Source organism: Callospermophilus lateralis, chromosome 1, assembly GCF_048772815.1.
Source record: "Callospermophilus lateralis isolate mCalLat2 chromosome 1, mCalLat2.hap1, whole genome shotgun sequence".
Classification (NCBI taxonomy): domain Eukaryota; kingdom Metazoa; phylum Chordata; class Mammalia; order Rodentia; family Sciuridae; genus Callospermophilus; species Callospermophilus lateralis.
Genome location: NC_135305.1, coordinates 208,688,731 through 208,705,110, shown reverse-complemented (window position 1 = coordinate 208,705,110; position 16,380 = coordinate 208,688,731). Strand labels below are relative to the sequence as shown.

General features: G+C 44.6%; 1 protein-coding gene across 8 annotated transcripts in view; it reads left to right on the top strand.

Moving 5' to 3' along the window:
- Gatad2a (GATA zinc finger domain containing 2A) overlaps positions 1-16,380 on the top strand; it is a 110,926-nt gene that overhangs the window by 55,691 nt on the left and 38,855 nt on the right. For 4 of the 8 annotated variants that reach the window (XM_076845189.2, XM_076845197.2, XM_076845247.2 and 1 more), the window contains 2 exons: positions 7,849-7,969; positions 14,827-15,095. In XM_076845189.2, coding sequence (XP_076701304.1) covers positions 7,925-7,969; positions 14,827-15,095 — 314 coding nt within the window. In that variant the 5' untranslated portion in view covers positions 7,849-7,924. The remainder of the gene's footprint in view (positions 1-7,848; positions 7,970-14,826; positions 15,096-16,380) is intronic. The other 4 variants (XM_076845238.2, XM_076845207.2, XM_076845217.2 and 1 more) reach the window with 3 other exon arrangements.

Below are 16,380 nucleotides of genomic sequence, written 5' to 3'. Positions count from 1 at the left end.
TAAGTGGATTTGCCCCTTTTGGTTATTTCATGTAAATGGGATCATGTGAGCCCTTTGTCTGACTTCTTTCACTTTTCAAGGTTCATCTACATTGTATGAAAATGTCATTCCTTTTTATGGCTGAGTAATATTCCATCGAACATAGACATACCACATTTTGTGTATCCACTCTTCCATTGTTGGACATTCACGTTGTCTCTACTTTTGGGCTATTGTGAATAATGTTGCTTTTAATATTCATGTACAAGTTTTGTTTGAATGCTTGTATTCAGTTATTTTGGGTATATACTTAGGGATAGAATTGCTGAATCGTGGTAATTATGTGTTTAACTTTTTGTGGAACTGTCAGTTTGTATTCCATGTCACTCGACCTTTTTACATTACTTCTAGCAATCTGTGAAGATCTAGTTTCTCTAGACCCTCACTTGTTATTTTTCACTTTTTTGATTATAGCCATCTATACTGTGGTATGTCATCATGATTTCGTTTGCATTTCCCAAGAGGGAAATGAGTTTCCTGGGCATTTGTATATCTTTAGAGAAATGTCTCTAAATCATTTGCCCATTTTCATTCATTTATTTTTGTACCAGGGATTGAACCCAGGGGTGCTTAACTGCTGAGCTACTTCCCCCGCAGGCCCTTTTTTATTTGTTTGTTTATTTATATTTTATTAGAGACAGGGTCTCCCTGAGTTTCTTGGGGCCTCACTAAGTTGCTGAGGCTGACTTTGAACCCATGATCCTCCTGCCTCAGCCTCCCGAGTCACTGGTATTACAGGCGTTTGCCACCATACCTGGTCCCTTTGCCTGTTTTTTTTTTTTTTTTTTTTTTTAATTGAGTTGCTTGTCTTTTTGTTGAGTTGTAAAATTTGGGGATGTGCTTGGTACTAGGGATGGAACCCAGGGCCTCACACATAGTAGTCAAGTTCTCTACCACTGAACTACATCCCCAGCCTCTAAGAATTCTTTATGTATTTTGGACACTAAATCCTTGTCGTGTACATGATTCACTGATGGTTTTTCCACCCCCCCTAACTCCACTATATCAGTATTGTTTTTTAATGCATAAAATGTTTTAATGCAGTCCAAATTATCTTTTTTTTTAATTTTAATATTATGCTTTTGTTATGATATCTAAGAATCCATTGCCAAATTGTGTCAAATCATGAAATTTTACCCTTTTATGTTTCCTTCACAGAATTCCGTAGACTTAGGTCTTTGATCCATTGTGATTAATTTTCATATATGGTGTGAGACAAGGGATTTTTTGTTTTTGTGATACTAAGGGTTGAACCCAGGGGTGATCTATCACTGTGCTACATCTCTATCCTATTTTTGAGACAGGGTCTTGCTAAATTACCCAGGCTGGCATTAAGTTTATGGTTCTCCTCCTTAGCATCCCAAGTAGGTGGGATTACAGCATGTGGCACCACACCCGCTTTTTATTATTTTTTTTGGTGAGGTCTCCCTATGCTGTCCAGGATAATCTCCAACTCAACTCCTGAGTGCTGCCTAGGTGGGCCATTCCACCCTGCTGTGTTTTTTGATCATTATCTTTTCTTTTAAACTGAAAACATTTTGACTGATTTAACAAGGGAAGGGGAATGGGATAACAGCTGGGAGTTTTGAAAGTATCTATTCCAATCTGTTAAAAAATGTGTATCCATTGTTTCTTTTGTGCCAAGCATTGTGTTTACATGACCCTGGTGGCACTGAATAAGAACAAGAAGTTGTGCTTGTTCCCTGTTTTTTTTTTTTTTTTTTTATTTGGGGGGGGGTATCAGGGATTGAACTCAGGGGCCCTGAACCACATCCCCAGCCCTTTTTTATGTTTTATTTTTATTATTTAATATCTTTTTAGGTATAGTTGGACACAATACTTTTAATTTATTTATTTTTATGTGGAGCTGAGGATTGAACCCAAGGCCTTGCACATGCTAGGCAAGCGCTCTACCGCTCATCTACCATCCCAGCCCCTTTATGTTTTATTTTTATATTTTCTTTAGAGATAGGATCTCACTGAGTAGCTCAGGGTCTTGTTAAGTTGCTCATGCTGACCTCCTGCTTCAGCTTCCCAAACTGCTAGGATTACAGTCAAGTACCCCTATGCCCCTCATGTCCCCTGTTCCTAATGGGAGTGGAAGGATACAAACAGAGATGAGTAAGTAGAATGTCAAGTGGCATGTGTAAAGTATTAGCTGAAATGTGAAGAAAGAACTATTCCTGCAGAGATCAGAGGTGCAAAGGCCCTGAGGTGGGAGTGAGCTTATCAGCTGAGAAAATAATTTGGGTGGAGTGTCTGGAGATGGTCAGAGAGGCTGCATGGCCTTATGACCAGAACAAGTACTTTGCTTCTATTTTATTAGGTAGCATGCTTTTACTAAAGGAGCATTAATTTGAAACCCTCCCTTTGTGCAGAACTCATGCTCAGCTCAGCACTTGCCCAGAGGTTGCTGCAGTATAGGTGTCTACAGAACCTCTCACCCCCACTACAGGTGGACAATTTCTTTTTACAGGAAAGAAGATATTAGTAGGATTTCTGTTCCAGCTGTTCACGTTGTGGGGGAAGTGCTCCAAGAACTGTTTGTGGTAGGCCCTGTGCAGACACTTTCTTTTTAGGAAGAAGTAACCTTCTCTGCTGGTTCTGATCCTCCCCTGGAGCTTAGATACTGAAGAATAAGGATACTTGCAGGAAGGAACTTGATAAAGGGACTGTGTGCCTGGCCTCCAGCCGCCCATGGCGTTACGCTATTGCTGGGTGCCCTGATGAAAATGGCAAGAGATGAATATGCGGGTCCCTTATTTTCCATTGTTTCCCTCCTGGGAATAGAGAAAGTTTTTTTTTGCCCTTCCAGGAATTTCTGTGCAAAACCTCCCTGTCATTTTCATCTTTGGGGCTTTATGGAACTAGGGTCTTGACTGCAGCTAAGCTGGGTCCTGAGGGAGTACAGCCCTTGAAGGGTTAAGGCCTCCCATTTTGTGATGTGAACATCACAGATGGCATGGAAATGGCAGGCCTAACTCTTCATAGGCTGAGGAGATCCCAGCCCAATAGGCAGATAAAACAGGACGTAGTTCTGGTCTCCTCCCACAGGAGGGGGAAACTCAGCTAGTTAGTCCTTACTGTGGCACCTCAAACGGGGCTCTGGTTACTGTTCATCTGTGGTTGGTTTAATACCGCATAGGTTCCCCTTCATAGGTGGCACCTGTGTTTCTGTGTGTTGTGCTTGTCAGCAGCATCTGTTTCTCTCCCTGGGGCTACAGGGTTGAGCTTGAGCTTAGGTGCCTATGTGGGGCTGCTTCCAGCAGTGCTTCAGTTAGGCAGTATTGGGTTCAGAACACTTCCAAGGTATTACACATGGAAGCCAAGTCTTGAGCCCTGGGAACTGTCGGTACTTTTAAAGACAATTACTTGCTTCTTGCCTTTCTCTTCATAAACTTGTAATCATTGTAGGTGCACTTTTTCCTGTTGTCTTGTGTGACTTAAAGATGGAGACAGACTTTCATCTCATTACTGGGAAAGGATGCTTAGAGGCCAGGACACAGGCTAATGTGAAGAGAGAAAGAGCTGATTGGGTTCTGTGTGAGAACTTCAGTGACCACATGTTGTTGATGTTGTGGCAGTTTCAAATTTTCAGGCGATCCAGCTGTGTCTAAGGGAAGATCAAAGCACAGTCCTATACCATCTTGCCTTGGAAGGAATGATTCTCCAGTTTTATCCCCTAGTTGTTTCCAGGTTGAGGCCTGGGAATCTGGTTCTCCTGGGCCTCTTTTACACACCCTGTGGCTGGGTGCACTCTTAGCGGGCTGGCACTTACTATGGCAAGAAGCTTGTATTTTCTAGAAATGAGTTGTCCTAAAAATTGCTTTGTTCTGGCTGTGGCTATGGCTCAGTGGTAGAGCGCTTGTCTAGCACATATGAGGCACTGGATTCCATCCTCAGCACCACATAAAAATAAATAAAGGTATTGTGTCCATCTACAACTAAAAAACAAACGAAAACCTGCTTTGTTCTGACACAGGACTGGGATGAGATGCTACCAAGTGCTGTCTTCCACTGTAGAAGGTTTAGATGTGGTTTGCAGATAGGAATTTGAAGACCATCAATATTTAACTTATCCCCCCCACCAGCCTTTTTTTTTTTTTTGGTTGGTGCTGGGGATTGAACCCAGGACCTTGTGTATAAGCAGGAGCTCTACCACTGAGCTCCCATACCTAATCCTAAAGTTCTATTTTTTAAATATTGGCTGTTAAATATATCCAAAAATGCATTTTTGGAGGCATGACATATAAATCTTCTACTTTAAGAAAATGTTGTAAACTTGTTTATTTGTAAGAGCAAACACTGGATATACCATTTCTTTCTTTCTTTTTTCTTTTTCTTTTTCTTTTTTTCTTTTCCTTTCATTCTATTTTGTTGTGGTGCTGGGGATTGAATCCAGGGCTTTGTACATGCTGGGCCAGTGATCTATCATTGAGCTTCAACCCAGTCCCTTTTTGTTATTGTTTTGGTTTTGAGCAGCGTCTTGCTGCATTGCCCAGGCTGGTCTTGAACTCCCGGACTCAAGCAATCTTCCTGCCTTAGCCTCTGGAATATCTGGGACTATAGGCATGTGTAACTGTGTCCAGCACTCCTTTCATTCTTGATAACCCATGTCTCTGGGTTGTTCACCAAGGACTGAAGATGATGGATAGAATGTTTTGTCTGATTTTGCTTCAGATTCCTCCCACTGTTTGGTGACAGGAAAAAAGGCTTGCATGTTCTGTGCTACTGTTCAGATTTCAGTATTCCTTTCCTCTGTCTTTCAGGACTTTATTAAAGGTTTTAGCTATTCTCACTCTCACAGGTGGAAAGACGGTCAGGATTCTTCCCTCTCTATTCCTGGACTCTTTCAGGGCTATAAACGATTCAGGAGGCCCATTTTCATTGTGAGCCTCTCATACTGAATACATGCAAGTCACCTCTCTGTTGCTTCTAAGCTACCTTGTTGCATTTAAAATACAGTTGTTAAAAGTCTGAATCTCCTTTTATTTGCCTTCATCTACCTTTTAGGAGACAGGTTTTAATTCTCTTGTATATATCGGTCATGTCACCTTTTCTGTTACTTACTTCCCCCTTTTTCCATCTTTTCAATTTCTGCCCTCAGGGTCCAGCTCAAATGAGTAATTTCTAGATTCTTCTTTTTCTTTGGATCAGTATGGTGTACTCCTTTTCCAGTGTAGTCCTGTAACCAGGTAACTCTCATCTCATAACTCTGTTCCCTCAAATGTCAGGACCCTAAGGTCTTCCTCCTCCTGCCCTCCACAGAAGAAGTGTCACTAGTCCCTCCAAGTTACCATCTGGAGCAGGATGAGTACTTGTTGGAATTGTCTGGGTTAAGGAGCCTTGCAGCAGTTCATGTCAGACCAAGTGAGCTGTGAACTAGGAGGAAGTGTGTCCTAGGCAGTTAGTAACTGACCAGCTCCTCATGCTGCAAAAGTTTCCTTTTGAGTTCATGCATTGTCCATAGAAGCACACAGTAGCCATTTCTTTGACTTGTCTGGATACTAAAATTACTGTGTGTTTTTTAGCATGAAGTGCTAGTAGTGAGGTGAAGTCTTATTGCTAGTGATTCGAAAATGTCTTGTTGTCCCAACTGAGTGAGAAACCACCAGGCTAAGGAAGAATGGGTTGAAGTGGAGGGAGGTAGGCAGGAATGCAGCAGGAGAGAGATTCTGCAGGGCTCTGGGCTCCTTTGTGTACTTCACAAATTAGTTATTCTGGCCCTTGTACCTGGTCTTATTTCTTATTTCCAGCCTTTGTAGTTTACCTTATTCTTGGGACACTTAGGGCAGTAGCTGTGCAGACACTAATAATTTACAAGAACTCCGTTTCTTTTGCTTAGAGTTAAACATAGAAGAAAGAGATCTTTTCGAGCTATTTGGGTAAGACTTCAGAAATGGGAGGAGGGGGTAAAAATGTGTGTGTGTGTGTAAGAGAGAAAGAATATGAATTTGTGTGAGTATAGGTGCACAGCCTATGTGTGTGTTTGCAGCAGGGTTTCTTCATTTGTAACTAGCCCAGAGTGCTACAGTTTGAGGGGTGGGAAGGTGTTTCTATTGCCTTCCTGTGTCCATTGTCTCTTGAGAAGGTCTTTTTTAAAGATTTAGATGCTCTTAAGTCACAGATACTGAGTATTTCTTGTCCCTTTCCCTCTTCTGCTGCCTGTGGCTTCCTGGGAACCCACAGCATAGTTGTGGCCAAAGGCCCCCTGCTCAGACCCTGAGAACCTTGCTCTGTTTGTGGAAGGCTAACCGTGACACTGCCTACCTCATGAAAAGCCTTTGAAAGAGCAACTAAGCCCCCTCCATAAGACTGGAAGATTTGTTTCTCCCATTTCTCTTGTATAAAGTGGTCATCTATGTGGTGGTCATCTTATAGTACGTGGGTATGAGTATCATCTGTGGGGTAATTGCTCAATTGGTGTTAGGAGTTTTGCCCTTTTTAAGGTAAAAGTTCTTTTTTAGGAAGAATAATACACATTTTCTGTTGAACAATAAAGGACCAATAAACTTGGAATGGTATCTAAGGATCCCATTGTTGAAAAGGGGGTTCTGAGGGGTTCAGTCTAGTCACCTCAGAGAGCTAGCTCCCCTCTGAAACTTGAATCTGCTCATGAATTAAGTGTTTGCCATTTTCCTGGTGTGTGGCTGGCACTCTTCCAGGAATGTTGACAGGTTGTCTCTGTTCTCATACCTAGTGGGTATAGCAGTGTCATCCCAAATACTTTGACATGGGGTAAGGGAGCTTGTACTTTCTGTTTGTGGCCTGGTCTTCCATCATAAGTATTCATTTTGTCCAGCAGGCTGCCATGGAGGCATCCAACGATGGGTGTTCCATTATTCTCCTATACTGGCATGTGCATGTGTCACTTGAACCCTACCAAGTGTCTTATCATTTCAGGAGAAAACAGGAAGTTAAATGTGGTTAACCAAAGACTTTTTGAGCCTTACTGTGGAAGGTGTTACCTTGGGCAACTTGTCCACAGAGTGTTAAGGTAGAAAGAGAAGGGATGGGCCTGGACTTCAGATCTAGGTCAACTAGACTTCGATTTTCTTTGTTGAGGGGCACACAAGCCTGCTTTCACTCATGGAGGCTCTTAGCGAGTAGTAAGTCTTTTTTTCTTTTTGTGAAAACCTTTAGCACAGGACTCACCAGGGCCTCCTTCTTGGGCATGAGACCTCCCTGCTTAGTGGCTTGGCCCATGCCAAGCCCCACAGGGAAACGTCTCTCCTGTTCTGTCCTGGCCTCATCTGAAGGCAGTCTTCAGTCCACACCACATGCTTTCCAGAGTCAGAGTGGTGGATTTTTTCAGGAAGGTACTTGATTTGTTGGCTTTGTTAGAGGGCACCTCAGGAACCACAGATTTTTGCAAGGCTAATTTACAGAAATGTAGGCTTAACTCAATAGTGCATACTGAGCCCATACTTGTGCTGCTCACTGAAAATGAAGGCAAATGATGAATGGGAAAAAGAAACTTTGGTCAATGAAGAGTTTAGCTTCAAGCCAGGAGAGATGAAACTGCTGAGTGATATGGGCATTGTTGCTATGGGTCCCCATCAGTACCTTGATAAGGGATACTGTCCTGGTAATTATTGTGGTGATCACTCAGGGAGGCTAGTGCCCAGGTAGATGTGCTTTGGAGATGAGCCAAGGGGTTGGATTTACTGTTTTAGAGCTTGAGTCTCTGGTAAGTGGTACACATGATGGATTTTTTAAGCTGTGTAGATACTTCAGATAAAGTGGGAAAGGGTCAGTGGCCTCTCCTGGACTGCTAAAGTTGATATGTTCACCTTGTGTCCTTCCTAGGTCTTAACCATTGAAGGAGCTGGCCTCCGTCCCCAACCTTGTCTCTGCTCCTAGCTCTCTCCTCCCTGCAGTCTGGATGCCACTTACCCCATCCTTTGGCTTACACTTGAACTTTGAGCAGGTTGGTGGTGTTATTTTATCTAGATTGCTTTTTTATTTTCTTCCTTCCTCCCTTGGTTCTGGGGATGGAATCCAAGGTCTCCCCTATACTAGGCAAGTGCTCTACCACTAAGCTACACCTCCAATCCCTGGTTTTCCTTTTTATTCTTCGATTTTTTTTTTTAATGTACAAGACTAATGCATAGTCATCATTAAATAATTTAGACAGTACAGTAATGTTAACTACAGAAAGTGAAAGTTCCTTAATAATCCATCCTTTAGAGATAGTCATCTGCTGATTTTTAGTTCAGTTCCTTTCAGTTTTGATTTGAGTAATATTTATTTCAGTTTTCTTCCCTTATATATGATTCATTTCATATTTTGTACTGAGGATTGAACTCAGGGATGCTTTCCAGCTGAACTACATCCTCCGGTCCTTTGTTCTTTCATTTTGAGACAAAAGTCTAAGTTGCCTAGGCTGGCTTCAAACTTGATCCTCCTGCATCAGCCTCCCAAGTTGCTGGTGTACATTACCAGTCCAAGCAATGATAACCATTTCTAAAATGCTGTGTGCTACTCTACTTTTCCTCCAACTTGGTCCTTCTTTTTCAAACTGTATTCAGCATCATTGCATGTCAATGATGTAAGGATGAGAAAACTGAGGCTCAACTTCCTGTAGCCAGCCACTGGGTGCAAGATAGAGCTGAGGCTCACTCTCTGTTCAGTGCTATTTCTGGTTATGGAAGTTGACTGCTTGGAACATCTTTTTATCTCCTGAGTTAAATTGTATTCCTTGTACTTGTCCTTAATGAGATTTGATGTTGTTTAAAAGTTGAAAGCTGGCATTTTTGGTTTCAGTTCCTTCTGAAATGAATCCCAGCCATTCTTTTACTCGGAGATGTGAGTCAGGAAATGACTCAGGCCAATCTAGGCAGATTGAGGTGTCTGTTCTACTCAGGAAGATATGTGAAACACAGCATCAGAACATGGCTTAGCTGTTCTCTCTGTCCCCAGGTACTTCTGGGACACATTGAGACACCTGAGTTTGACTTAAAGATAGGAAGCCACCAGAAGGGATGCAACTTCCTCAGGCTATGCTACAGTGGGGAGAGTAGATGGGGATTTTGGACCCAGGCAGGAGATGAAGGTGTAGAGAGAGAGAGCACAGTCCCCACCCTTGGTACTGTCAGGACGCAGAGACTTGTTTGCACTGTGCATCTCATGGAGTTAGGGGCACTCTGGAGGTGAGTACCCATGTGTAGACCTCTGTGTCACTGTCATTCCTATATGTTCTGATGCTGTTGAAGTTTAGGTTGGCCCAATGCTAGTGAGGCTAGCTATGGGCCAGTGACATGCCTGCACCCTATCATTGACCCTGCTGATTTGAAGACTCTCTTCTCTCCTGGCAGGAAAAGGTGTTCCTAGCTTCCCTGAGAACAGTGGCTGCCCCCAGGTGCAGTACCCCCATGCTCCTCATATCTAAATAAACTCTTGACCTTCCTTCCCCATCTCAGAAAAGTAATTCCATCTTGGTTGCTCAGGGAAAATAAAACCAAACAAAACAGCTCTCCTCCCCTCTCATCCAACTTTTGATATATCTTCAGAGTACACCCACCATTCATTCAGTCTGTGTCCCCAATGCTGTCCCTTTCCAGATCTGAGTCACAAAGTACTGGGAACTCCCCTCACCCTCTGCTCTCCTTGGCCCTCCTTCCTTGTCTGTTCTCCAGCCGCATGACCCTCTAGAAAAAGTTGGAACCCTCCTGTCTTCCTAGATTCCTGAGTTTACCCCACTTTTGTGGTGTCACTTTGAGCTCAGCACCTTTCTGTACCTTCTCCAACTTTGCCTCTGTACTGGTGGGAACAAGTGGGCATTAGCATGCTGTTCCTCCTGTGGGCACTCCACTTGGGGCATGTCTACTTTCAAAACTGAATTCTGATGCTGTCCTTTCTCTCTGGGCTTCCTGCTGCTTTGCATGCTCTGACCACCCCAGGTCCACCCCTTATGTACCCACAGCACTGTCACTTGACACTCTTGGTTGCTTCACTAACTATTCCCCTCCAACCCCAGAAAAATATACTTTTCAGAACATCAGTCCTGTCACTTCTACCACATTCCTTAACCCACCTTATTACTAAGTCTCAATTTCATGTTTGGAATATGGATATTTTTTATACTTGTACAGGTTGAGCATCCCTCACCAGAAATGTTTCTAAACTTTTTTGTTTAGAATGTTTCTAAACATTTTTTTTTTCTTTTTTTTTTTCCCCCAAGTGCTGACATGAAGCTGAAAAAGTTTTGGGTATTTGGAGCATTTCAAATTTCACATTTTCTAATTAGGGATACTCAACTGGTGAGGTCTATGCCAACATTCCAAAATCTGGAGTGGTGGTGGTGGTGGTGGAAAACAACTCAGATCTGAAACTCTTGCTCATAAGCATTTTGGATAAGTGATACTCAACCTGTAGAATGTTAGTACAATACAGACACCATGTTATAGTGTAGACAATATCGTTAATAAGACCTCAAGGGTAGGGCTCAGATTTGTTTCTATTAACTTTGTTTTTTAAGTTATCAAGAGACATTTACTAGCCAGATGCAGTGGTGCACGCCTGTAATTCCAGTGCTCAGGAGGCTAAGGCAGGAGGATCAAAAGTTCAAAGCCATGGGCTGGGGATGTGGCTCAAGTAGTAGTGCGCTCGCCTGGCATGCGTGCGGCCCGGGTTCGATCCTCAGCACCACATACAAACAAAGATGTTGTGTCCGCCGAAAACTAAAAAATAAATAAATATTAAAATTCTCTCTCTCTTTATTAAAAACAAACAAAAAACAAAGCCAGCCTCAGTAAATTAGTGAGACTCTAAGCAACTTGTTTCAAAATAAAAAATGAAAAGGGCTGGGGGTGTGGCTCTGTGGTTAAGCGCCCCTGGGTTCATGGCGGGGGGGTTGACAATAACTGGCCTATTGTGCTGGGTTCTTTGATTTCCTGAGTCTTCTTTTTAAAATTCGGGTTTCTGTTATCAGCAGTCTCTTGCAGTTGTTTTAGAACATGTTTTCTGACTGAGATTCTCAGACCAGTTGGATAGTGGCATTTTACTAAAATAAAGCAGAATAGAATAGAGATTATTGAAACTTGCACTCTCATAAAGCCCCATTATCAGTAAAGTGTTAAAGCCTCAGTGGCCCTATTGCCCTGGGCTGGCCAAGACCCTCATGGCTTGGCCTATATAGGGCTCCCATAGGGCTACTGGAGCCTCCCTGCCTAGACTCCAGCTGAGGGAGACCTGTGCTGTGCCCCCACCTACCTGTTAGCCCGGGGGCATTAGAGGACAATGCATCAGGTTTTTCTTGACACTGCAAGTGTTGCTTGCTTTGGAGACCTGGAGTTGGGGTATTTGGAGTGAGATGTGGGTGCTGATAAGTGGCCCTGGCAGCCTCAGGGCCCTTACTGTTAATGTGGACCTACTGCTATTGGGATTTCTGGTTTTACAGGCAGCAGCCATCAAAACTGGTTTCTTTCTGACAATTTTGTAGTTGTTACTGTGTCTGTGCTTGCAGTGCAGTGGCCAGAAATCCTGGTGTGCTCCGGATATTGGTTCTGCCTGCCTTGAGGAAGAAGGAGCCTTGCCTTGCAAGCACATACCCTTCCCCAGGATCACACTGATGACCAGGGATTGGCCAGTAGCAGGGTCCACTTCAAGGACAGGACTGTGAAGGAGGCTCAGATCTGAGTGGGGAGGTCAGAGCTCACTGAGACCTGCAGGATGGGCCCCGCACCCACCCAGTGACCTGTCTCTGGAAGGCCCAGGACATGAAGCTAACCATCAACTCTGGACCTGGGTTTGGCTTCCCCCAGGCACTGCACACTAAGCACACGCTGGCATTGGGACCTCTATTGGAGACACTGACCCCGGGACTCTTTGTGGGGTGGGTCTGCTCTTCCCTGCCCCTCATGCTAACAGTGAAGCTATATGGCGAGGTGGAGTAATTGGGAGGATTTCAAGCAGGGTCTTAGGCTCTAATTTTTGTTTGTTTTTAGTATGTATATATTTTAGTTGTAGAAGGAACCTAGTACCTTTATTTTATTTATTTATTTCTATGCAGTGCTGAGAGTTGAACCCAATGCTTCATATGTGCTAGGCAAGCGCTCTTCCACTGAGCCACAACCCCAGCTCAGGTCTTAGGTTTTGATGAGCTTCATGGAACAGAGCTTACAAGTCCAGAGGAGCCCTGTCTAGTGGGAGCAGAGGCAGTGTGGGAAAGCCTGGGGTTGGGGGTGTTTGTAAGTCACAGGGAAGGTTCAGTGTCATATGTCCATATCTCTGGTCTGGCCCCACCCCCAACCTCTATAGGCACTGGGCCAGACCAGGAGCTTTACCCACTTTTTTCCTTTTGGTGCTGCTGGGAATCAAACCCAGGACCTCATACAAGCTAGGCTTAGAATTTTACTACTGAGCCACATCCCCACATCCTCATATCCTCACATCACCTTTAAGTGGAAGAATTTTCCAACCTCAGTGGGGCCTTCCCCCTCAACCCTTTGGTACTGGGATTGAACCTAGGGATCTTCTGCCACTTGAGCTGTAACCCGCCTGCCTCAGCTTCCTGGGTTACTGGCGTGCTCTACTGTGTCTGGCTCAGTGGAGCCCTTCTTTTTTGAAGTTCTGGTTTCAACTTTCACTAGATAGTCTCCTCTCTGGTCTTTGCCTTGGAGTGCATGTACCTGCCATCCAAGATAGTTGTCAGAAACTCTTTTCTTGTCTAATCTGAGACAAGAACATCTGAGAAGCTCTTGGTTTGGGTGATGCCTAAAGGAGAGATGTCCCATCCCTCTCACAGTGGGGAAGGGTGATTGACATTCAGAGGGCAGACTTGTTTGGGGTCTCATGGGAAGACAGGACAGACAGATTGTCAGTGAGCAGGTTTGACAGCATTTGTAGTCAAGGCATGTTGGTGGAAAGGCAGAAGCCATATAACTTTAGAAGGAAGGAAGAATTGGAGGGGCAGCTGGCCTGGATTAGACAAACAGGGCACTGAGCAGGCAAACTGAAGGCAGCTGGGGGCCAAACATTTGGTGTGGGGTATGTGGTAGGTATAGACTGGAACTGTAGGAGGCGCTGAGAGGGTGAGTGAAGCTGAATCTGAATGCCTAAAGTCATCCAGGTTTGGGACCCAACTCTAAATCCCTAGTCTAGGTCATGTTAGAGCTAAATCATGGCATGTGGTTGGTGCTGAGAGAGAAGTTGTTAGGTCCCACCCTCTTCCATCAGTATGGGGTCGGGAAGCACAGAGTTTTCTGAGACCTATGAGGAGCAGCTCAGTCTGCCCTGGCTGAGAGACCTATTTAATTTGACCCTTTTGGATGGGCTGGCTGTGCTTAGCCAGGCTAGCATGTGCAAACAGTCTACTTTCTCTGGCTCCAGGAGCATGAAGCGGCTGTCACATTTTCCTTTCAATGTAAGCCCACGAAAGGGCACATTTGGGCATGTTCCTGCACTATTGCTCACTTGTGAAGTCAGTGCCTTAAAAGAGGTGGCAAGTGAATGAGCTCAGGAGTAGGTTCTGTATATTATTATGGAACCCCTTCTTGACATTCAGCCCCCAGCCTGCCAGAAGGTGGTTTCTAGAACTGGATCTGCCCAGCACTACCTGAGATAAGCCTCCCCAGGGTGTTCACCAATAAGGAAACTGAGGCACTGGGAAGGTGGGTCCCTTCCTTCAAGAGCACAGAAAGAATCATAGGGCTTCAGCACAAAGCATGCCAAAGGTGTGAGCCAGGGTTTTCTGTGGGGCTCACACACAATGGGTTCTAACTATCCCATGGAAAACTGTGACATGGGAAGTTGTATGAGAGCTCAGCAACTTATTTCTTTCTTGTCCCCTATTGAACTCTGGAGTAGTTAGACCTCAACTTTCCCAAGTCTTGTTTCCCTTGACCTGTTGGGACATGAAGGCTGGCCTGGGCTTAAAGTGGCCCCTTTAAAAAAGTGCCTGTGTTCTGGATCCTGCTGTGGAATGCCTGCTGCCTCTCTGCAGACAGGCATGCTGCGCTGTCCTCCATCCTGTCTCTGTGAGGGTTAACAGCACTTCGGCTTGTTGTCTGGAACCGGTTCAGACTGGTTTTCTGGAAAGTGCTTTGTCTCTCAGACTGAATCCTGGGAAGGGTCATGTGGAGCCCAGTGATGTCACGGGATCAAAAACTGATTCAGCTATTTTTTCCTTCTTTTCTTTCTTCTTTAAATCAAGATATGTGTGTGCTGCAGGTACAGGGTGGTGGCACATTGATGGGCCAGGCCTCATTTTCCTCAAAGTGTACCATTCTGGCAACTAGAGGGTTAAAAGCAACCCTCACTCCCTGCCTCCTGGAGGTAAACAGGGAGTGAGGAGACCTCCATTCACTGAAGTGGAGCATCAGAGGTCAACCCATTCACTTTAGTGTGAAGGGTTGGGCTGGCCCTACCCTGCTTCTAGGACAGTGTGATTATGCCCTTCTTGATTTCCACAAGTCTCTAGTCCAGTGCAGATGCTCACAATCCCTTAGATCTTATTTCCCATCTAGAAAAATTTTCCTCTATTTTCTCTTGATTTGTCAGTGCACAGAATTCCTCCTATCTGATAAGCAGCCCCCAGCCATTGTTTTTGTTCAGCTACCCACAGGTTTCTAGCCCCTAAGAGACTGAGATAGAGCTTGGCCCCCCAGCCATAAAGAAATATCCTGGAGATGCTTTTGCAGACCTGCATTTGTTGTATGTTGTACCTACTTCTGCCATCACCATACAGCAAAGAATACAGTCAAAGCCAATACCCTGAAAATTTTTTTAAAGGTAGTAACTTCCTTGTGCCCAGTTAAAATGCTGTGTCTTCTCCTCCCCTCAAAGTTCAGAATGACTGAGGAAGCATGCCGAACACGAAGTCAGAAACGAGCCCTTGAACCGGACCCTATAGAGGATGATGTGGAGAGCAAGAAAATGAAAATGGAGAGAGGATCGTCAGCTTCAGACTTAAACTCTGATGGAGATACAAGGGTGACACCTGAGCCAGGAGCAGGTCCAGCCCAAGGATTGCTGAGGGCAGCAGAGGCCACCACAATGGGCAGAGGTGATGGACTGGTGAGCGACGGGCCAGTGGATATGCGAACCTCACACAGGTGAGTGGGAGGACCTGGAGGGAGATGTGCTGGAGCCAAAGAGAGATTCAATGTAGAGGCAGAGGTGAGACACACTCTAGGACCCAAGCAGGCTTGGAGGAAACACCTTTACTGATTTGTCATACACATATCTGTAGGTTCCACTCTGACATCACTTCACTGGCAGCTGTGCCATCCTGGCCAAGGAACCTCCCTCCTGGGGTCTTGGATCCTGGGGAATAGGGTATGAGAAGAGGTGGAGGAGGGTGTTATCCCTGTCAGATACCTTACTGTCAGCATATTTTTTTTAAATATGTACATGTATCACATCAAACAACTCAGTGCTTTTGGTTTATAGGAAAACTTGATTTGTCATGTGGTTTTTATCTCCCTGCTCTTCAGATCTGTGGGTCAGGAGGCTAGGGATTCTACACTCTGCCTTAATCTCTTGGTATTGGAGTTGGGAGCCCAGCCTGAGGTTCTACTCATCAGAGGAAGGGGCCTCTCAGTTGCTTGTCTTGGTGGCGCCTGAGTTCAGCTTGTTGTTTTTGTTCCTTCTATGTTATCACTAATTATGTTGGGTGACTTTGCCTGATGCTTAGCTCTTGTGAGGACTCAGAGCCTAAAAGCAATCAGACTCCTCATTTCTTCATTTAAAAAATTCCCTTTTTTCCCTTTAGGGAGAGATTCAGACCTAGCATCTGCTCTTGTATCACCCCTCCCCTCAGAGCTCCCTAGAATATTCACACTCAGATGCCCACTTCAGGCCCTAGCCCTTTGACAGTCTCCTCTATAACCCCTTACATCTTCCCTTACTGCTAACCAAAGTCCTTCCCCTGTGCAGGGCCTGTCTTTCCACATCTCTTTGCCCAGGGACGACCATTGCAGAGTAGGGGAAACTGCTACCTTCCTCGCCCTCCCCATCTGTGTTGACTGACATAGGGTTACCAGACTGTAGTCTTTGTGCTAAATTCATTTTGGAGTCCAGAGTGTTGGGATCCTAAGAACTTTGGAGATCATCTAGCCTGGTGTCTCTTGGCTTTTAGAATCCATATCTATGTGAGGTAAGTGGGAAAATCCAACACCTTTCCTGTTGGGAAAGCATCTTTGACTGCAGGGACATGCATTGTATTCTTGCCATCCAAAAAAAGCTTTTCTGACTGCTTTCTGCCACCCTGCTTCTAAACCCAGGACTTCATTTTCAGTTCTGAGAATAAAAAGATGAATGTATAAATGGTGCAAGACTCCTTACCCTCCCTTTAACATAGTCTGTTTTCAGATCGATGAGTAGCCAGGGGTGGGTTTG